At 44.8% G+C, this 23,420-nt stretch overlaps 1 protein-coding gene across 3 annotated transcripts in view; it reads left to right on the top strand.

Moving 5' to 3' along the window:
- The window catches only part of SHTN1 (shootin 1), a 95,464-nt gene that overhangs the window by 1,315 nt on the left and 70,729 nt on the right, over positions 1-23,420 (top strand). For all 3 annotated transcript variants that reach the window (XM_045854553.1, XM_045854555.1, XM_045854554.1), the window contains exon 2: positions 12,865-12,917. In XM_045854553.1, coding sequence (XP_045710509.1) covers positions 12,865-12,917 — 53 coding nt within the window. The remainder of the gene's footprint in view (positions 1-12,864; positions 12,918-23,420) is intronic.

Below are 23,420 nucleotides of genomic sequence, written 5' to 3'. Positions count from 1 at the left end.
CGGTATCCATCCTTCCAGGGTCTTGTGGATTAAGCCTGACCCACTAAAGGCAAAGGCTAGACCAGATCGTGTCATGAGGTTCTGCCCAGTACTATGAACCCTTGCCCTTTAGAGATGCAGGCGTACCATTTGCAAGGGAATGTGGGTCCCTCTGGAATGCACACTCCTGGAAAGACATCTGTTTACTGTTTACTGTGTGACCTTGGGGAATTCTGTAACCTCACTCAGATGGTCAGACACGTTCCTCTGTAGTATCTACCGTCCAGAAAGCACTGGATACACGTTCATGAGTTTGCCTTCCCAGTGCCCTCCACTCCCACTGTAATTAGCCCAAGGTCATTAAGTCACAAGCATCCGTGACTCTAGTGGGCACATAAAATGCCTTTATCTGGAATTTCCCAAGTGTTTTTGTGAAGGGCTGGATTCTATTAGTATTTTTTAAATTTCTTGTAATACCCCCGTAACATAAATCCTTTTTTACTCAAGCATAGTTGACAGATAACATTATATTGGTTTCAGGTGCACAGCATAGTGATTCGACATATATACACCTTATGATGTAATCACAACAATAAGTCTGGTAACTGTGTGTCATTCTACAAAGTTACTATTGACTCCATTTCCCTGTGCCATACATTATATTTCCATGACTTACTTATAACTGGAAGTTTGTACCTCTCGTTACCCTTAACCTCTTTCACCCATCCCTAAATACTCTTAATTCGTATTCTAGACTCTGGAGATTTCATTATTGGTAATATATGCCAGTGGATACTAGATCTTTTGATAGGTTATCAGTTTTCAAATAGTAATGATAACAAATTTCATTTCCTTTCACACTGTGTATAATTTCAAGGGTAGATTAACATTACAGATAATCCACACGGTTATATTTGCTTTTGGAATACATTTTCTGTCTCTGGTTTAAGAGTAGAGAAAAGGGGTTCTTAAGTTTCTGGTTCTTTCTTATATTACATCAGAAAACAAACAAGTCTATGTCATTGGTATTTTTAGAGGATATATTTTCTGAATTATGGACATATCAAGTACAATAGACCAGGTAGAGTTTGAAGTCGTGTTTCTTAAAAAGGTCATTTTTTTAAGGCTATTGAGTCTGGTTGCACAGGTGTTGAAATTTTTTTCAGTCCACAGTCTGGTTTTTATACATCTCAGAACTAGGGCATTTGTTTGCCGTTGGATCACAGAGTGTGTTAATACACTCAGGGGTACTGACTTGCTGTTTGGCCAATGGAACTAGCTGGTAAAATAGGGGTTTGAGGTGGAAAAACAGGCAACTAGGTATTTGGGCTCTTACCAATATTATGAGCAATTTGGTAAGATGATGGTGTGTATAATTTATTTTTGAAAATAGACAATTTCAAATTCTTTTTACTACCTGTTAATGACATTTTGAGTAACTCCACTACCCCTGTTTAATGTGAACAAGAACTAATAATTCATTTAATACTCTGTTTTCCTTTTTAACAGCAAGTAAACGTACTCGTTTATTCATTTAACCAGTGTTTACCAGGGGTCTCCTACCGTAGCATGGATAAGGCCCAGGTGCTAGGCACGGTCTGAGATGGTGAACCAGTCTTTGCTGTCATCGAGTTTCTCTTCTGGTAGGCAGTCATTCATGACATAATCATATGCATAAGCTTGTACAATTACAAATATTTTTCTAGGACAGAGTCTTAGCAATGGAATTGTTGGGTTAGAGGGCGTGTACACCCCCAGCTGTGCGAGACGCCGCCGAAGTGCCCCCCAAACAAAGTGCCCCCCAAACGGCCGAGCCAGCCCACATCCCCCAGCCTTGCCCGTGAAACCACACACCGGTCGACGCGGACCAGCAGCGGTCTTTATTAATTTTGGCAGCTTGGCAAGTTTCTTAATCTTGCCAATCGGATAAACAAAAACGATACCTTAAAGAATTGGTATTACCTGGTTATCAGCGAGGTTTGAAATCTTCCTACACATTCCCTGACGGTTGAAGTTTCGTCGTATTGTTCCTGCCTCAGTGAGTGTGCAGTCTGAAATTTGAACCCGTCCCCCTGGAGGGAGCTGGGGAGGAAGGTTCCTCTCTGCTCTGAATGGCAGGACGTGAAGCCTCCGTGGCGTGGCCCCTGAGGTTGCTTTTGACACGAGCTGTGAAATGTAATGACGGAGTCTGTCATAATATGAACAATCTCTAATTTATACTTACCATTCCCTAAGCTCGATGTCTTATAAATCACACCCACTTCTGAATTACTTCAAAACATTGTATGTTCCCTTCTGGTGAATGGTATAATTAGCTATATTATGTCTTTCTAGAAAGTTATATTATGTCCCTTTAAAAAAAATTAGCCAGTGTGCGATTGCTTATGTTCCAGCAGATGTTGAGGTAATGAGGTAATTCTCCTTTTGTCTTTTCGGGGGCTTTATTTTATTGGACTGATTGACATCTCTAATGCGCCGAGAAATGGCAACTTGGGATACTATTTCCAATGCATATTTCCTAGCGACTAAAGTGGACATTTCCCTGACAAAACATCATACAATTTGCTCCCCCTCCAGAATTCTGTTGGGAAATGATAGACTTAGCTTAGCATTTGTTGAAGGTACATGATTTTCATTGTAATTTATTCAGCCCCCATGCATTGAATATTCATAGCCAGGCACTGTGCTAGGCATCAGAGATACACAGACGAAGAAAACCTTGTCCCTGCTGGTGAGGAGTTCCTCCTCTAGAGATGGGGCTAGGCGTGTACATCCCAGGAAGCGAGTTCATTGACCTAGATGGGGGTCACATGTGTAAATCCTTTGGCCAGGGCGGGGCGGGGCACCTTGATTGGCCGCCCCCACAAAGACCGATGGGTTGGAGCAGTTGTCCGAAAGAGAATGCTATGCTCTTTCTGGTTGAGTGCCACTACCAGAAGTGGGATGCAGGCCACGCAGACACAGAGACTGTGTTCGCTGAGCTGGTCACCACAATAGTTTCCTGTCATTTGGAAATCGTGGAGGAAGTGTTGAAGAGAGTGATTGTCATTTAACCATAAGGCTGTTCTAACCAAAACAACCACAAGCAACCCAGAAGTTACAGCTGTTCTTGAGCTAACACTATTTCCAATGGATTTCCTATGGTGAGATAATTGGTTTTAAATAGAGGCAACCTCCTTTTTGCCTTTAATTACTAGCCTTTTCCTTAAGATCACTGAGATAGTGCTTGAGGTTCAGATGGAAATTTAGTCAAGCTCCTTCTCAGAGCGGAGTCAGTCATTAGAGGTGTCCAGTGCTCCCGTGGCTTCTAGGTTAGGAAGTGGCTGGGGCGTTATTTTGACAACAGGGACTGCAGCTGTTGCCTGCCGCCCGACCGTTTCCGTCCGGACAGGCGGAGGCACTGTCAGCGTCAGCCCCGTGCAGAGTCAGTCAGCAGTCATTTTCTGTAAGTGACTAGGCAAGGATTTTAGGCCTTGTGGGTTGTATGGTTTTTGTCGCAAACCAGCGTACTTGTTAAAAATGCAATTTCCTCCTAAAGTTGGTTAGCCGCTGCCCAAGAGACATCAGCTGGGCAGCGCAGCTTCCTCTGTCATTCTCCAGCGAAAGGAACAGGCCCCTGGGGAGAAACGGCTGATTCTAGGGCTGGGGTGACTGGGGCAGGAAACACACAAGACGAGCCCGGCGCATCCTGTACCAGCAACGAGGAGGTGCTGCAAGGAAGAAGCCCACGGCCACGGGAATGTATCAAAGAGATTCAGGAACCAGTGGAACTCGCAGCGGCCAACAGTGGATGGAACAGCTTGAACAACGAAATGTTAGCCTATAACCCAAAGTACGAAACAGATATTCATGCGTCCATACTGACAAAAACAAATGGTTGAATCAACAGGGAGAAGAGACAAATCTTCTGGACAAGCAATTCCAAACAGTGTATATAGATGCTCCTGGTCAAAGCGGCGGAACACGTGCCCTGTCCCTTCAGGGTGGGCTGCGCACAGGGACGCCTTTCCAGAGGACAGAATGGAAAGGGGGAGAGAGAGCGCCTTTCCAGAGGGGAAACTTGACACACATCACCGTGGCTAGGTGGTCAAGGTCAACGCCAATGGTGGTGGAAGTCATGTTGATAGTATGTACCTTCAAAAAAAATTATTCCCGGGAGACCTGGTCTTTACTTTGTCTCCAGCCTCACTGCGGGGAGCGCGCACCTTTGGAAAGAGGTGCTGAAAATGGCACTTCGCCTCAGTGTCTTCCCCCAGAAACCTGGAGCCCCAGTCTGATGGTGAGGAAAACATCAGATGAGTCACAACTGAGGGCCGTTCTACACAACACCTGACCAGTACTCCTCAAAACTGTCACAGTCATCGAAAACAAGGACAGTCTGAGAACCTGCCACAGCCAAGCGATGTCTAAGGAGACATGACAACTAAAGCTTAGGTGGTGTCTGAATGACGTCCTGGAACAAAAATGAGGCATTGTGTAAAAACTGAGGAAATGGGAATAGAGTATGGACTTCCATTCATAACAATGCATCAGTATCTGTCAACTCATTGTAATAAATGGACCATACTAATGTGGCCTGTTGATAGTAGTAGAAACTGGGTGTAGGGTGTGTGGGAACTCTGTACTATCTTTGCAATTTTGCTGCAAATCTAAAGCTCATAGAATTAAAGTTTACTGAAGATAATAGGGCTGCTTACATTCTTGTACGCATATATCTGAAAGTGCAGCTGTAGGAAACATTCTCAACAGTGGAATTGTTGGATCCAAAAAATAATGTGTATTTTAAACTTTGTGGTGCTGTGGATGGCAATCCATGAGCTGTAACACAGCCAGGCTCTGCTTTAAAATGTAGAAGGAACATAGCTTTTATTTTTCTCTGTTTACCATCCGTGCTGGCCAAGCATTTTAAGCATTAAAACACAAGTTCTGAAATTTTCATATGGCACAATGAGCAGTAACATATTAGGATCCTTTTAGTTAAAATTCTTTGTGGCACAGATCAGTGTATGGTTATGATCTATATGTTTGTCTTAAATAATACTGTTTAGGCACAATTTTAGGTTTACAGAAAAATTGAATGGAACATAGAGAATGACTACGTAGCTCCTCCCTTCCCCCCCGCACGTTTCCCCATCATCATCATCATCATCATTTTGTATTAGTGTGGTACACTCTGTTTTTGACAAATGTATGACCTTACCCCCATTACATTATTATGTCGCACAATTTCACTGCTCCAAAAATTTCCTCTGCTGTACCTGTTCATCGCTTCGTCCTTACGCCTGAACTCCTGGCAACCACTGGTCCTTTTATTAGCTCCGTAGTTTTGCCTTTTCCAGGATGTCATGTAGTTGGAATTGTACAGTATATATATAGCCTTTTTAGATGGGCTTTCCCCCTTTAGTTTTATGCCTTTAAGATTCCTCCATCCAGCTTGATAGCGCATGTATTTCTCTCTATCCCTGGGTAATACCCCATTGTATGGAAGTACCATAGTTCATCCACTCATCTATTGGTGAACATCGTGGCTGCTTCCAAGTTTGGCAATTGTGAATGAAGCTGCTATGAACATTCATGTGGTGATGGGACGGAGGAAGGGAAGTGTTGTACAGCCCTGTGATGAGGTCTTCGTCTTGTAGCCAGCCCGTGTCCCTGGGCTGTGACTTCCGCAAGGGCTAATCATCTTTGTTTCCTTCTCCACAGCTGAGACTGGGGTGCTAGAGGGAGTGCAGTTGGGTAATTACCTTCCCCCAAGTCTGTTAAGCTCTGGTAAAATAATTTCTCTTGAGGGCAGGCCTGTCAAGAAGAGGAGAGTGCTCTCAGTATGTTTCAGAGTAGTTACTTCCTCCTTCTGGCCTGCCGCAGTAGAGACGTTTTCTCTGATCCTCACTGTGGGAACCTGCTAGCCCTCCTAAAGGTCAGACTCAGGACAGTGTGGGCGCCCCTGAGGTTTTTAACTCTCAGGCTTGTTAGAACTGAGCTTCCAGCAGTTTGTCGATTACAGTGTAGGTTTTCCTTTCCTGGTGCTGGTTCCTGGGAGATTAGACCCTTGCTATTGGTCCTGCTGAGGGCAGCTTGGCTTCTGCTCTGATTCAAGTCCTGATCCTTTGTATCCACTCCATTGTCTCCAGTTTGGGGAGCAGCGATTTGCCTTGTGACCTCAACTCTGATAGATCTAAGAAGAGTTGTTGACTTAGGGTTTGTTGGGCTTGTTTGTTGCTGTGAGCACGGGAGTGTCAGTTTCCAAGCGTCTTATATACCAGATGGAAAACCAGGCTTACATACGTGTCTTAAAGTTACTCCGTGTCTTTCCTTTCCATTGGTTCATTTGAATCATTGGTATAGTTTTGTTATGAGTACTTCTTAAGCATCATTAATTCATTAACACTGAGCTGTGTGTTCTACCAAGTGATGGGTGAATTTCAGGCTTGGCATAATTTCTTTTCAGATGTGATATCTGGCGTCTTTGTTTTTTGGTCAGTTTTTTTTCCAGCATTGTTTTCCCTGACTTTTTTTTTTAAATACTTTCATTAACAAGTGAGGTATAAATGACTTCTCTCCCCACCCCGGCTCTAAGAGCAGGACCCACTGGGATGTGCGCAGAGGGGAGCAATGTCCTAATTGCACATTATCTGTTAGGACTCACGCCCTCGCTCCCCATTAGTAAGAGGCGTTTCAAGGCTCCATGAGCCTCAAAGATGCGGACTCAATGGATGAGAATCCACATCGGAAGAGCTCATGAGGCAGTGTTTTCTGGTTGCATTTGATGGCTACTTAAAGCTTCACTTTTATTAAGTATCCTATTGTAACATATGGTGTTAAGAGACCCTTTTAATATGGGGAGGAGCGTCTGTGCTCTTTCACGGTTCGTTCATGTGAAGACAGATCCGTTCTTCCCCCCTCCTTCATTTAACACACATTTATCAAGTGCCTGCTGTATGTCGGGCATTGTGCTCGGTGTGGGTGGGCATCTGGATGCATAAAGACACGGGCCTCACCCTCAAGGGCCGTTTCTGGGCTCGTGCTTGAGCACAGTGTTCGTAGTGGTGCTCACTCGCGTGTTTCACATGAGTGTCAGGGAGTCAGTAGACCGGTTCTGCCTCTGCTGTCCTCACTGTGGGATTTGCCTTCTCAGTACGTTTGTGTCTTCGTCTTTAAAATTGCTTTAATATTTGGCTCAATGGCTCGACATCACAGATTGATGTGCACCAGCCACTCATTCAACACAGGCGACAACCCTGTGCTTGGTATTCTGCTGGGTTTCAGTAATGAATCGAGGGGAGAAGAGACAAGAAAACAAACCTGTGCTCAGATCATGTAGAATGTTATATGTCGGTGCTCCGTCCGGCAGAGACACATGAACAGCGTGCTCTGGTAACGCATTAGAAATATACGTGCTGACTTTTGCCTAAGGTATGTGAAGAGGGCTTCTTGGAAGGAATGACTATTGAATTGCTTTCCGAATGAGGAGGTAGGGAAGATGGGGAGGGGAAGACCTTTCAGGAAGAGGGGAAAAGGCTCTATTTTACTTATTTGGCTGGGTACAGTGAACTCTGTTGATGGTGTCTGACAAGGGAGGGCTCCCTAAGCCCCTCCCCTCTTCACGGGGGCTGGGATGGACACGGGAGGTCAGGGGATGCTCAGTGTGTTGGAAGGTCGATCTGGGGCAAGGACTCCCAGCACCTGAGGAGTTGCTGCCCCTCTTGCTCTCACTGGGGCTGGCGATCCAGGAACCTCTTCTTCTTTGGAGGCCACGTGGACCTAAGGTCCACCACCCTGTGGCTGTAGCCACATTCATTGTCATACCAGGAAATGAGCTTGAGAAAGTGGTCGCCGAGGACAATGCCAGCCCCAGCATCAAGGGTGGAGGAGTGGGTGTCACTATTAAGGTCGCAGGAGACAACCTGGTTCTCAGTGTAGCCCAGAATGCCCTTGAGGGGCCCTCTGATGCCTGCTTTACTACCTTCTTGATGTCGTCATATTTGGCAGCTTTCCCAGGTGGCAGGTCCGATCCACAGCTGACACATTGGGGGGAAATATTTTAAAGGCACCTGGGTATTCAAGCTCTTGGATGGTTCAGGAAAACCTGGGACTTTAGGAAAAATGGAGTGAATTGTGGTCTCCCAGGCTAAACTTTGGGGGGTTAGGGAAGGAGAGAAGGGTCCTAACATTCCTGGGGGTTTTTAAGTAAGAGTGAAATGACCAGGTTGCATTGTTACTATGCTAACATCCTACCTCGTAAGGAATGAAGTGGGGATAGAGGGAGGCTGGAGGCTGGGCAAGAAGGTTCTGCCATTATTAAATGTCTGAATTAGAGCTGAAGCACTGGCTGCAGAGGAAGGGCAGACTGGAGAGTCATTTGAAGAGTTCTGAGCCATTTGATGATCCTTGGGAGGAGGGAGGAGGAGGGGAGTCTTGGGCGATCCCGAGGAAGCAGCCAGAGGACCAGGCGGAGGATGGCACCGGGGAAGGAGATCCTGCACGCGGGAAGGGGGAGGTCCGATAACGGGAGCCGATGAGCTCGTACCCCAACGTGCTGAGCTTCAGGACAGACGTGTCCAGAATAGTGCTGTCCAGTGGAACTTCCCCCTGTGATAGGAATGTTCTATGTCCATTGTCCACTGTGGTAGCCTCTGGCCACTTGTATGGGGGTACCCAAAAAGTCCTTATGGTTTTCTCCATAAACTAAAAGACACATTTTTCATTTTCACAAATAACTTCATTGATTTGGATATTTTGAGAATGTTGGCTATCTCCCATTATTGGCTTCTAGTGGGTAGAGGCCAGGGTGCTGCTGAACATCTCCTAATGCATAAGACAGCCCCCCAGCAAAGAATCATTTGACCAAAATGTCACTAGTTCCAAGAAACTTCGCAAACCACTTTTGACATGTTCGATCAGTCACAGCACCTTCTCCATACACTGCACAAGTCTATTTTTGCATTTCAGTTGCGTTTTTACCTTTCTTGAAATAATAAAGCATTACACACTGAAAATGTTGCTTATCTTCTTCCATCTTCAAAACAAAGATGGCTGCACAAAAATTCACTATTTTGATTAGCTATTTTTAAAATGCACACTGATATGACAGCTGTCACAATACAATGTAACAAAATTGTTTTGAATGAAGTTAAACACAACTAAACACTACTAGAGCCATTGTATAGAAAAACTAAACAAACTTCGTGGCCAGTCCAGTAGCTATTGAGCACTTGAAGTGCGTCTAATGCTGCTGAAGGACTGAATTTTAAATTTTATTTACTTTTAAATGATTTAAATGTAAGTAGCCACCTGTGGCGAGTGGCTACCATATTTGACGGTGTAGATCTAGAAAGCACTGGTTGGAAATGCTGATCTGGAGCTCATGCTCCAGACGGGGTGATTCACCTGCCTGGGACGGAGGGCCCTGACCCCTTTGGAGCTAACGCTGGGGAGGTCCCAGGCACACGGATTTTTGTCCCCCTAGCCAGAGGTGTTTCCGGCCTGTAGTTACCAACTTGAGTCGTCGTGTTTCTGAAACAACGACGTGCCCTCCGCTCCTTCCTGGGTTGGCTCCCTCATGATTTTCCGCCTGGAGGGAAAACGCCCTCTCTTGGAATTTAGGAGTTAGAACATGGAAAACCAGCATGATCCTTGAGCACGTGCTCTGCCTGATACTCTCCTTGTTTGCTCCACGTCTTCCTTTCCCTTCCACTCTGCGCTCTTAGGTGGTGGTTCCCTCCTCGGCTGCACATTACAACCGCCCGTGGTGCTTACTTCTAAAAAAACATGGATGCCGAAGCTCTACCCTAGACTAGTTAAACCAGCACCTTGGGTTAGGGCTGTGTGGAGAGGGGGCTAGACTTGTGTATGATCGACAAGCTCCCCAGGTGACTCAGACGTGCAGCCCAGATTGAAAGGCACAGCTTCTGGGCGTGTCTCCACTTACTGGACAAACTGCAGTCGGTCTGTAGCTCCCTCTCTCCTTTGTTTAGGGGAGGAAGATCTCTAGGGTTTCCAAGATTTTTCTGCTGTGCCATCTTTCAGTCCTCATGAGACAAAAGCAAGCTCCGGACTGAGGGCGTCAGAGAGCAGCCTAGTCTTGGCATTCGACGCACAGGATTCGATGTGCTTTGCTGTATCAGCAATAATACCCATGGCCATCCTGTATTGAACCCTTCATATGCCTAAGTACTCTTACAGTTGACGTGTCACCTCACTCACTCTTAGTAACAACACTATGAGACATGTATAATTATCGTTCCTATTTTCCAGATGAGAAAAATGAGACTCAGATGAATCAGTTTGCCCAAGGTCCTCCTGGGTACCATGTGCTCGGGCTGGGCTTAGGCTGCGCTTTTTAACTACTGTGCTGTGTGACCTTGCGGTGCAGTGACGTGAGCTACACCTGTACACCGAGCGCTGATCTTGTTCTGTGGCAGGGAATTGGTCAGAGGCACCTTTCGCGTCGGTGAGTTCAAGGTCTGGAGGGTCTCTCTCACAGGTCGCGTGGGCTCTGCCACTGACTCACACTTTTCCGACGGTGAGCCAGTTCTAGAACGATAGGCAGCTTTTCTCTGTGACCCTTTAGTTTTGACCAAGAAAAAAAAAGTAGCTGAATGATGTAGGTCACTTCAGTTTTTGCCAGTTTCGCTGAGGATGGTTACATATGTAATCACCATGGTGTGTCTTGGTGTGTGAATATTATGGAAAGCAGTGAGCTTGGTTTCTAACTTCAAAGAAGTGAAAACATTAGTAACTGTTTCTCATTCCTTTCATTCTGTTTTCCAAGTGCCCCCTTCCTACCACCAAGAGGCTGGATTTCTTCCTACCCTTTTCATTTCCTTTCCCTGTTCTTGACTTTATTATTATTTTTTAACTCGCAGGTAATCACAATAAATCATATGTTCTTTGATTTCCATGAAGATCGATAGGCGAAGGGTTCTTAATGAGCGCTGTCCAGTACGACCCAGTAACTGGGGGTCTGCAGTGTTCGTCTGGATTCTATCAGCAATACAATGGAAGAATAGTACTGGTATTTTAAAAACGGCTACAAGCGCGGGCTGGGAACCAAAGTGTCCCAGGTTCGATTCCCAGCCAGGGTACATTCCTGGGTTGCAGGCCATAACCCCCAGCAACTGCACATTGATGTTTCTCTCTCTCTCTCTTTCTCTCTCTCTCTCTCTCTCTCCCCCCCGTTCTCTCCCTAAAAATAAATTAAAATCTTTAAAAAAACAAACAAACAAAAAAGGCTACAAATAGAAAAAAAATTTTCTTAATGTCAATGTGAGACCATGGTTTCATGAGCCTTGTTTGTTTTGTACATCTATAAAGTAGGTCATCAAGAATAGAGAGGCAGATCACTTTTGATTTTCAACCTCATCTGTAGATACTTTGAAATGTCAAGTAAACTCATGCAAAGTCTGTCAGTAAAGTATATATTTACTTTTCAAAGCACTATTAGGGGTTTGTGTGGTGGAGGCTGATGAGGGGCTGATGTGCAGAGAGCTGCGTTCTGTGGTGAATCAAATCTCTTCTGTTGAAAATGTAATTACTTTTTAAAGAGCTATATCATTACATGTATACATTCAGCTGTTTCTAGGGCTAATTTTCAAGGATTCTTTTTGGGTGTGGCTTCAGTAAAATTGCCTGTGAGTTCTTACTTAGATGGCCATGGAGTGCTAACAAAACTTCTGGGCAGCGGTGGTGTGATCCCGTAACTACTGGTTCACTGGAGCTGGATTTTAAGATGTCGGTCCTGCCACCTCAGTAGCTGCTGTTCCAAACTCTCCGGGTCCCGATCCGAGGAAATAGAACACACACCTTCCCGTGTGAGTTATCTGTCTCCGGGGCGCTCTCTGCTCAGTGGGCGGAATCCTACACCTCTAGAACTGATGATCGGCTGCCTGGGATCTTCTGAAGCCTCTGGTTTCAGACTGTTTGTTTCTGTCTTTAGGTTATTCACAGGAGTAGGAAGTTCAATTTGTCTTTTTTTTTTTTTAGGGAAAACTTTTTGTAGATAAATCCAATTACAGTTTTGGAAAGTAAAAGTATAACATTCCCACCTGGTGGTGGTCTGCTGTCTGGCAGCGGTCACGGCGGCGCTGCTCCGGGAGCTGTGCTGGTCGTCAGCCCCGGACCATTCTCTCTCCCGCCCCTTGTCCCTCGTGCGCTTTCAATGTAATGTTCTCAACCGTAAGGGTATCTAAAAATGGTGCTTTGGCTAAAAGATGAATGTGGGGGTTCAGGTTGCTTTTTTTTTTTCTAGTAGTAGAGGGTTCTAAGTTAAAAACTGCTGTCTTCCCCATAGAGTTGGAAGTATTTCCAAATAATTCACATGTTTTTCCGACCCAGTGACATGAATCTGGCTGGTGTCTGCTCAGGGCCTGGTGAACGATGATCGTGCGGTGCCTGGAAATAGTGGTTCTGAGCTGACTGCTCGTGGCGTGACCTTTGTGCTGTGTGGGTACAGCAGCGGTGTGACAGCGAGTCCCATGCGTGCGCCTACTTCATCTTCCGGCAGTGACTTAAAAGGTTAACCCTTGATGGCAGCACCACGGACTCTCAGTGCTGGAAGGGACTTCAGGGAACACCCACCTGCCAGGCCCAAGTCCTGAATGTCAAAGAGAAGGGACTGTCATAGGTCACTTTTGGCTCATAGGTCTTCCTGGTGGCCCAGGGAGAACCGAAATTCGGCTTGGCGGACTCGCGTTTGCTGTGGTCTCTTCCCCTTCCTTTCTCTTCAGAGTAGAAGCCTTCCTCCTCCGGTAGCCTCTTCTGCTTCTGCACTCACCCCCCCGCCTAGGAAACAGACAATGGGGTTTAGTTGAGCTCCCAGGTTTTTCTGCAGTAAACTTCTGATCGTGTTATAACGTTGCTTTCTTTCTTTTTTTTTTTTTCTTTTAGCAATAGGCGAATATGAAGACCTTAGAGCAGAGAACCAGAAAACAAAGGAGAAGGTTCGTACTTCCCCCTTTCTTTCCTCTCTTCTGTGAAAAGCCTAGATGGCACAGTGCATTGTCCTGCCACCAATTTCAGTTAAATGTGAATGAGAGGTCCCCACCCCCCACCCCGTCCTGCTTATGTGGTTCAAGCTTATATCCACTCCAGGCCCCAGATGGTAAGGAATAGCAGGCAGGCCATAGTGGGCGCTGCCCTGGGAGACTAACTGCCCAGCTAAATGTGCAGCGAGGCACCAGGCCAAGCAGCGCAAGCCCCCAAGAATTGTACTTTTCCCCAAGAGCCCAACCTGGGATTCTAGGGATGGCATTGAAGGCCTAAGACATTTGCTTTTGGGCTTTAGACACCCTGGATTCCGGAGAGAACTGTTTGGAAGCAGTCACTGCTGGTTGGCCCAAATGCCTCCATAAACCTTTTGTGTGTTTACTTCCTCTAAGGATATAAATAATGTGCTGGAAGTTTCAAAATAACTGGTGTGAAGATGGGGAAGCCTGGTGAATATTTTCAGGGACTCTGGGTGTTTTATTTTTAAACCGTTAAGTAATTGAAATCTGCTTACATTTATCAACTACTTACCTTTTTGTCTCTGAACATGCTTATCTAAGATTTGTGAATATTTGCGCATGTGTATACGTATATATATACACACATACGTATACACAAACACAAATGGAAGGGAAGGCTAAGTTAAAAAAGTAGAGGGAATGAATAGAAAATGGCAGGTAGGAGAGAGAGCTGAACTGTTCTTTATGGGTTTTAGACATAAACAAAATTTACTTTTAGAAATTACTTTAATAGACCAAATATTTCAAAACAGAACCTCTGTGGTGGGAAATTAGTAAAACAGGTCCTTTGTGATGATTAAAGAAGGTGGCCATCATTGCTGTAAATTATGAAACCTCATCTTTACAACTTTGGAATAAGAACTGTAATGAAAATTAGTCGTGAGCTAAATATTTGTAAAACCTGTGGCGTATTTGGGAGCATTTATTGGGCCATTAGGACTCATAGTTAGCTTTTTCACTTATGTTACTTTGCCACCTATACAGCTGTAGTATGCTTCGTGATTTCAGTACCACTTTAGTTGAAAGCAGATTATAATGGATTTTTTAAATAATTTTTTAAGGTTTTATTTCTTTTTAGAGAGAGGGAAAGGGAGGGAGAAAGAGAGGGAGAGAAACATCCATATGTGGTTGCCTCTCCCACCCCCTGCCACTGGGGACCTGGCCCGCAACCCAGGCATGTGCCAGCGGGAATCGAACCAGCAACCCTTCAGTTTGCAGGCCGGCACTCAGTCCACTGAGCCACACCAGCCAGGGCAGATTATAATGGGTTTTTAGATCATTATTTTCCACCCAGTTTTGAGGCTTCCTTGCTCATTTGTAAATAACCCTTTAGTCCCATGAAATCTTAAGTTTCTTCTCTTACTTTTATCAGACGATGCAGGAAATGGTAGGTGCAGGTGATGAAAATATCCATGGTAGAATGTGGCTGGCGTATGCATCTCTAATAGGGTAAGAAGGTCACAGAAAATAGTTTGACAAAATTTCTGATTCTGTTGCCATAAACGCCGAAAATCATGGGTGTCCCGAGGATGCCAACAGGTGGGGAGTGTGTGCTGAGACCCCGAGTCCCCAGCGCCCTGTAACTTCAAACGGAAGCTAATGGATGATGGAGCCAGGCAGCTGGAGCCTCTTTTTTCTAAGATACCCAACCATCTTCCAGCTCTAGGAGGAAAAGCCCAGAAGTTATCAGTCAACCGAATCTCTCTTCCTTGGGTGTTCTTGGCCCAAGAGGGAAAGAGCCAAACCAGGTGGAGGGGTTAATGCAGGAGAACTTGGACTTAACCTTGAAGATAGGAGGAGAGAAAGCAAACAAGGGCCTTCCTATGGCAGAGAAGGGAGGACGCAGAAGAAAGCGAAGGGCGTAAGAGGAAGAAGAAACTTCTGTTCTTTCTTTTTCTTCTTTAGTTCTTGCTTGCTAGCAGATCTGGTGTTGCCCTAAACAGAGCAGGCGTTTTGCAAACATCTGTTGGTGGTGGCAATGGCGGCTGTTTGACTGTGAGAGCCGTCTTCTGCGGCGAGGCTTTCAGCGAGCTGCCTGTTGTGTGGGTGGAATTATAGGTCACGTGCATTTGGTAAAAGGAAGGTTATAAATTATCTTAGCCTGTTAACCGTTTACGTGTTTCTTTTACACAGAGCATGGCCTGATACTTTCGTAACATCTGTACACATTATTGATTTGCTTCTGTTCTAATTCTTTAAAAGTAACTATTAACGGAAGTGGGAGAAAGGGGATGAAAGCGACACGGAATGCCGTGGTTGGGTAAAACACACCAGAGTGGTTTTAAGTTCAGTGCCCTCTGTTAATCTTCTGTGAAAGGACTAGCAGGCTTATTACTGAAGATTTTCCCCCCCAAAGGAGGGCTTTATTACAAAGGAGGGCAACATATAATAAAAGCCTTTTTAGACAGCAGAGGGGGAGTAAAAGCAGCTTCAGTTCTGGAGGGGGTAAGCGGAGAACACCCTTCTCTCCGGCACAGCCCTTCTGTGCCTGGCTGGGGGGGGCTTTGTCCGCTCCACACCAGCGAGTACAGGTACGTGGCCGTCCTTGCCACGTGGCCGCACACCAGTGCGCAGCTCAGTCAGTCGAGGATGGGAATCCAAAGTAAGACTCCGTTCACCATAGTTAATTTGATATGGGGAAATTTTGCACGAGTGGAAGGGGCCAACGTCCACATGAAGTCTGACCATCTTTGTGGCCAGGCCACCAACCTCATCGGTGGGAAGAGACAGCGGGAGTGATTCCTTTGGGTAAGGTAAGGTCTCCGGAAGCCCTGTTTGGCGTCTCCTCTGTTGTTGAGACATGGGGTGGGACAGGCATCTCTGCAGAGCGGGCACTTGCCTAACAGGTGGCGTTCACTTGGAAGTTACCATGAGTCACGCTCGTCCACTTCTCGCCCTTCCTTGTCTGCTGCTTCACACAGCCCCGGGTCAGCTCTGTGTCCCGGAGCACAGGGCCGCAGGGTGACAGGCTCTAGGCCCGGACACAGGTCCTCTAACTGCAGGTGGTCTCTTTGAAAGAGGTGAACGTACGGGAGCTCATTAACTTGCCTTCCATAAAGGTCTTGGTTTTTAGGAGTTTCTTATTTTTTTAAACTTCCTTGTCCTTTTTTTTTTAATTTGCTTTCTTTTTTTTTAAGATTTTATTTATTTTTAGAGAGGGGAAAGGAGTGAGAAAAAAAAAAAAAAAGAGAGAGAAACATCAATGTGTGGTTGCCTCTCACATGGCCCCCACTGGGGACCTGGCCTAGTAACCCAGGCATGTACCCTGACTGGGAATCGAACCTGCAATGCTTTGGGTCACAGCCCGTGCTCAATCCACTGAGCTATGCCAGCCAGGGCAAAGGTCTTGGTTTTACTCACAATTCTTTATTGTTAGCTCATGGATTTTCCACATGAATATAATTCCACAAATTATCAGACTCCTCACGTTTCTGTATCATTTGTCTATCAGTTTGTAGTTAAGACCCGAAAGTAGGCTGTGGAGTCCACCTGATGTCAGAAAAAGTCACAAGTGTGCACGCATGTGGGGATAGCTTGCGACCCACTGCAGTCCTGACGGACTGCATTCCGCGTGGACGAGGAGGTGGTTGGGGAGGGTGGGCCAAGGTTTTCACGATGTTTTCCTTTGCCGATTTCCTTTTCAAGAGAAATATAATGTTGGTCATTGTGTGTGTGTGTTATCAATGACCAGAATCTTTTTGAGTTTGTAAGGAAAGCTTTTTGGAAGGGAAAACTTTCTGTCGAATGCCTTCTGAGTACTGGGGCATGAAAAATACACAGGAAGGTCCCACTCTTGAGTAAAACTACTGTAATGAGGGACATAAGTAAGTTGACAAATAACTGTAATAAATTGTGATGATATAAGGGATTACATAGAATTTGGGGTGGGACAGGAACAGCACAAAAAGACAAAGTTCCTACTCGATTCCATGTGACAAGCTCTTGGTACACAGGTGGCAAACACAAGGCCCGCGGGCTGAATCCGGCCTCCACCTGGTTTTATCCGGCCCGGCGCCTTGTTTCTACTCAGCGGCGGCAGCGCCGAGCTCTCGCTTAACTGTTAAGGAGCAGTTACATTTACACGGTCCTAAAGTTACATTCGGCCCTTTGAAGGCAAGTGCAAGGCTGACGTGGCCCCCAGTGAGAATGATTTTGACACCCCTGTTAGTAGCTTAGTGCTTGGTTTAAATGTCACTTACTGCAGAATTAATTGTTTGCTTCTTTGAAATAAAACATCTGCATATTTCTTAGGCACTTATCACATTTTATCAACAAAAGTTCATTATCATCAAAATATATAGGGTTCAAGTTGTGCGGTTTGGATTAAACTGTAAAAACTTCAGTTTTTTTTTAAACATCAAGATAAGTGGAGATTATGGAAAGGTGCTCTTTTTTATTCTTCTTTTTTTGCCAGTTTCTAAATAACGTTATCAACAGTATGTTAAAAAAGTGGGAAAGTCTAGCACATGGAAGTCAGCAACCCGTCCCAATCTGTTTTTTGGGGAGTATGAAAAAATGGAGGACTGTTTATTTTGGAATCAACAAAATAAAACGTTTTGCTTTGCTTGTGAAGCAGTCATCGTAGTCAAATGTTAGTGCTGCTTCTGCAACTGAAGGGCATTCTCCTGAGACTCATTCAGGATCTTGGTCATAATTTTTTTAATGGGGGGCAAAGCCTCGCTGAGCTTTTAATGGAATAGCTTTCAACTTTCTGCGGTGGGTGGGGGACGTGTGCGGAGTGTACATAAAAAGAAAGGGAATCTGTGTCGTAGAAGAACGTCTGCCTTCAGACAGTCCGTATTTGTGTGTAATATTATGGACTGAGACCCAGTTTTGAAACGAATCAGTGTTTAAGTGGCTGATTAGACATCGTTGGGGGGAGCCGCGGTGCCCGTGCGTCGGGCCGCCTGTCAGCGCGCCAGGAACAATGAATGGAAAGGGAGTGAGGCGGGCTTATGTTTCAAGAAGCAAGGTATATGATACGGTTTGCATCTTGGCTCAGTCGTCTATTGTTGAAATTTCTCCCTCTTGTGTAAATCTCAGAGGTGAAGGTCCCCAAGTATTTTATTTAAAAAAAATCAATAAAGAAGCCACTTTCAAGACCAAGCTATGCACCCATTATGCTAACTGTTCATGCATAATACATCCACATACATGCGGTTTCTTTAGAACAGAGTGGCAAGTGGTTGTGCCAGAGAAAAAGTAATTACTTAGCAGTTTGAAAGTGAAAATGAGTCTCTTATTAGCAGCAATCTATCCAGAAACAAAGAGCAGGGATCTCTGTTCCGATGACACGTGTTTTCTTCTAACACACAAGACCTAGAATTTGGAGAAGGCTGCAAGACAGCTTCAGAGGCAGCTACTGTTTTATTGCCTGTGAAAGCTGGAGGGAAAGAACTTTGCGTTGGAAGAAAACACGCCACCAAAAGAGGGAGCGAAAGGGATTCCGTCCTGGTGGGAATGATTTTAACTTGTGTTCTTTAAGGGATAAGCACAGTTGAGATCTGGCCGAACTTGTATCGGTGGAACAATATCGTTGTCCGTTATTATTAAAAATGATTTGATGGTCCTTCAGGTACATCGCCAAAGATTCTAAAAGAGGTAAAAATGCACAATTGTGGTGCTTTGCATGTTTAACATGTTAAATATTGTAACTGGGAATAAAAAGAATGAACTTCAAGGAAAATAAGAGAATCGTGTGAGGCTGTGGCCTCCCTAGACTAGCCACAGCCTCTCCTGTGTGTCTCTACAATGCAGCATTTTTCCCATGGAAAGTGCTTGTTTCGTTTGTTGATCCTTTTCGGTAAAGCACGTGTCTTATGAGAGCACGTCGTTTATCACTTTTCCCGGTGTATTTTCCCCCAGTGCGTACACAGCGCAGTGCCTTGGCACGTGTCAGTGCTGTATGAATGATTTGTTCAAGGCTCAAAGGAGGAGATAGAGGTGGTCAGTGATTATAGTAGCAATCTGCTTAGAAGGCTAATTCAGACAGGTTGTCTACTCTGCTGGTGTCGTGTGTGTGCGTGTGCGAGGTACGTGTGCGCACTGCTCAGGCCCAAGGCTGGCCTTTCTACAGGCTGGCCAGCCACCCCCCTGCCTTTGCAGACCACAGAGGTACAAATGAATGTTGGTGTTAGTAGAAGTTAGACACGATTCAGAACACTGGGATAAAATAGACACACAGCAAAATATAAAGATCTCTTAGGATCTACAGGAGTTATCTGTAGTTCTGCTGAGCCCTGTTGTTAAGCAGACACTTTCACTTTCGTATAAACGGTAAGCTGGATGATACATGTGGGAGAAAGATCAGAGCTGCTCACGGTGGTGGGGGAGGGGGTGGTGCCAGTTTGCAATGGAGAGACTTTCCTCTGAGAATCAGTCTGTCGGTGCTTTGAAATGCTGGTTCAGTTTCGGAGGCCAGGTATCTGCCTGGGTGAGGCTCAAGGAAGAGATCTGGAGAGCAGCCAGGGTTGCTAATATTAAGAGCTTGCAAAACCAGCAAGGCCAATCCCTGATCAACTCACCACTTCATAAAGAGCCAAAATAGAGGCTCTAGAACAGACACAATGTTACTCAGCTTGCTGACACCAGCCAGTGCTTGTGCTGCGGGGTTCTACCCCAGCCTTGAGCTCCAGAGAATCATGGGGCCTTGTAATTAAATGATGTGGGCCCACGAACATCTGTTGCTATTGCAGAGTCTTCGTGAGCAATTCCCAGACAAAAAGAAGCCATTGCTACAAATAGTGCAGCTGCGTGAGCAGGGTAGGGGAAGGGGAGGGATGGGTGAGGGGCTTCTGTGGGACATAAAGGTGAAACATTCTTCCAAAAAGGCCCAGAACCCTTGCTGAATTCTCTCTGCAGGTAGAATGAAAGAAAGATAACAAGGTATTTTTTGTGAGTTCACTTGAACTGATGAAATAAGTGGACGTTTGGATTTTTGCTTAGTAAATGCGTCCATCCTTCATATTTTGTTCAGCTCTGGGTGAGAATAAGCTGCCTTTGCCGCATGTGAGATCCCTCCCCCCAGGCACACACCCCTTTCAGTAATCATAGCAGATGGTGAATTCTGTGGCTGCCAGTTCTACCATAATGTGCTTGCAGAAAATAGCAAGCCAGGCAACATGAAGACCCCTGATAGAACACAGCTGGGGTTGGGAGACAGCTTCTGAATCGGCGGGCGAGGACTCTGGGGTGGTGGAAAGGCCCATAGCTAGACCGCAGACACCGGTTACTTGCCTGTTAGAATAACACTGCGGTGTGGAGACCTGTTATTAACCAAAGCCGGTCTCCCAGCATCTTAAGAGCAGAGAGCAAGGGTATAGAATCTTAGTTTGCGGGGGTTGATGTAAGCCTGCCTAACGTTTCCGTGTGTGGATCGTGACCAGTAAACGGTCGCTGCGTTGGTGGCTCATGGGCGATGTCAGCTGGTGGCCTTTTTCAGGTCTGAGTAGACAGAGTGCCCTCCTGTTTGAGAATGCTCACTTCACTTCTTTGTCAGCCAAAGTCTCGGAAAACTCCGGCCATTTGATTTAAGTGCGAGTGAAATTAACCTCTAACTCTTTCAGGTGAAGCTCTGAGAGGTTTATAGAAGAATCCAAGTGACATGAAGGAGGGAGCAGCACTCCCCAGCACCAGCTCTTAGCTAAAGACAGTTTTTCACAGGGCATCTTGTACCTTTCAGAAATGCCGGACAGTGGAAACATGAAATTAATTTGAAAGAAAACACCAGATACGTTTTATTGGGCAATCATAACTCAGGAGTCTAATCACAAACAATGTTTCTTTTTGTGCTTTACTGTGCATTGTTGGAGGTGGGGTGGGCAGACTCGCAGGCTGGTTGGGGAAATACAGAACAGACAGAAGCCACATTCTAGAAAACAGGGGGAACATTCCTGAGACAACTGGCTGGCAGCATCATAAAACTAAGTTTCGAACAGTGTACTGCATACTGCAGGACGTAACGAAGCTTATTTGAGAATCCAGAACTCTGGTTTTTAGAATTTTAAGCACTCCCCAAAATACATGCAGTTAATTTGTTAAGTTGAAACTAGAAACTGTATTAGACATTTTTTTATAGAGGATAGATTTTTACAAGAAAGCCTCAATAAAAAAATACAGTAGTCGCCCCCTTATATGCAGTTTTAGTTACCCACAGTCAACCAAGGCCTGCAAATATTAAATGGAAAATTTCAGAACTAAACGAGTCCCAGCTTTTAAACTGTGTGCCATGCCGAGTAGCACAATGCGGTCTTCCGATGTCCGGCTCCATCCTGCCTGGGCTGGTAGTCAGCCCTTTGTCTAGCATGAGTGTGCTGGGTATGCTGCCCACACAGTGGTTACTCAGTGGTTCTCCCATTCATCAGACGGGTCATCAGAGATTTTGAGCGGGGGTGCGGGGGAGTGGGGGGAAGACGCATACTACATTAATATAACTTTTACTACAGTATATTATAATTGTTCTATTTTATTATTATTAAACACAATTTATATAGGGTTCATTAGTATCAGCAGTTCGAGGCATCCACTGGGGGTCCTGGTGTGTGTCCCCCATGAGTAAGGGGGGACTGCTGTGTGCCTTCTGCTTTGTGATCTGGCCCAGCCCGACCCCTCTCGTGGGTGGTCTAAGTCAGCATGCAGTAAACAGCTTTGCTGAGGTAGCACTGTGTACTTGTTTCACCCACTAGAGTCAGAACAGGGCTGCCCGTGTGGTTTTTTAAAGTTTGAGCTCTGGAGAAACTAAAGAGGAAAACTGAGCCATTTGCTTCTTAACATTTCCTTTCTTTTAAAAATATTTTTAAAGCACAGAAAAGGGCAGAGACTACTATAAGAAATAAGTAAAATTAACTCATTTTTTAAAAAATTTGAAAATAAAAAGAATACTGTAGAAAAAATTGTTGAATATCACCTCTGTCACTTAGTCATAGCTCCCTCCCCTCCCTGTCTTTTGTCGTAAATTCCGTCTGTATATCTTTCTATTTCGTGTTCCTGTGTTTTTATATATACCACATGTATCACGAAATATACATTTATAATGTAAGTATATCTAGTGTGTGTTAAGATATCATTTGGTGTATATTCTACAACTCTTCACTAAACACCGTGGTTTTGAGGTTTACCTATGCTGATACACAGAGCCCTAGGTCATTCTCCACTGCTGTTTTGCAGTGTATTTCATGACTGTACCGTGAGTTGTTATTACTGCAGATGCTCAACGTATTTGTATAGATCATGTTGTATGCACAACTGGAGATTCTAGTGGGGGTAGCGGAACTGCTGAGTCACACACAAGGTGTGGGCACTGTCAGCTTCGATGGTTTACTTTCACAGTACCTGGGTGCCTGTTGACACCCGCCAGCAGTCGGGAGTTGCCAGCTCCTGACAGCAGACTGTTGCAGTTTTTGCCAGCCTATCAGATGAGAATATCTCACTCTTTTCATTTGGGTTTTTCACATCATCTGTGGCATCATTATTTTTTAGCCGTAGAAAGTTGAAGATATCCAAAGGCATGAAATCCCAATATATTTATCTAGCATGGTCGGATTAAAATACAATTTAAAGTTGTGTTTTCTTCAGAGGGTCCTATTAGTATACTATTCCACAAAATTAAGATTTTAATGATCACTCTAATAGCTAAAATCACTTTTTAAAGTTTTAGACATTTTGGATGAAAAATCTTTCTAAAAGTGTTATACTTTCCTGTTTTGTGAAATTCAGGGTAAATTGAATTCAGTTCTCATAATGAACATTCGGCTTTTAAAAATTTCATTAATACCTTCAGGGTGCGTAGCAGTACTAAAACTTGTTTCCATACCCGATATCCTACAAAGTCCTCGTGCTTTAATAGTTAATTTTTTGCCTTTTATGGTCTTACCTCCTAAAGTCTCTTTTGGTGAGTCCTCCCAATTTTAAGATGAAAAATCTATTTATGTAATTGATACCTGCTTATTGCAGAGTAGTTTATCTTCTTTCCCGTGAAATTGCTACCTTCCTTTATTTAGAACTGTAAGGATACAAGAATGGTTTGTGTGTTGTTGGTTTTTTTCCTTGAGTAAGAGAGTGTGTGGAGCACGCGGCAGCAGTTCGTCTTCCTGTCGTGGTCACTTCCTGTCGTGGTCACTGCCGGTTGCACACCAGGCGGTGTTCTGGATATTTGAAATCATCCAGTCTCGTAGAGTTTGACCTGCGGATGAGTGGGGTGTTCACTGTATGTGCAAAATACCTACTTAAAAAGGGGCACACATATTGTCTTAAAGAATGAATATATTTTAACTGAAGGACGGTAAATGGGTCTGTTACTGAGCAGTAAGGTGACTCATTGGTCATCTTAGAAGGTCCGAGAAAACCAAGCAGACCCAATGGTACAAATACCAGGCTGGGTGAGCAGTAAAAATACCACGTGATCAGGAATGCTTTTTTTTAAAGGTTTCTAATTTTTTG

Source organism: Phyllostomus hastatus, unplaced genomic scaffold (genome assembly GCF_019186645.2).
Source record: "Phyllostomus hastatus isolate PE091 unplaced genomic scaffold, TTU_PhHast_1.1 phas_scaffold_1066, whole genome shotgun sequence".
Lineage (NCBI taxonomy): Eukaryota > Metazoa > Chordata > Mammalia > Chiroptera > Phyllostomidae > Phyllostomus > Phyllostomus hastatus.
This window is presented reverse-complemented; position numbering and strand designations above follow the sequence as displayed.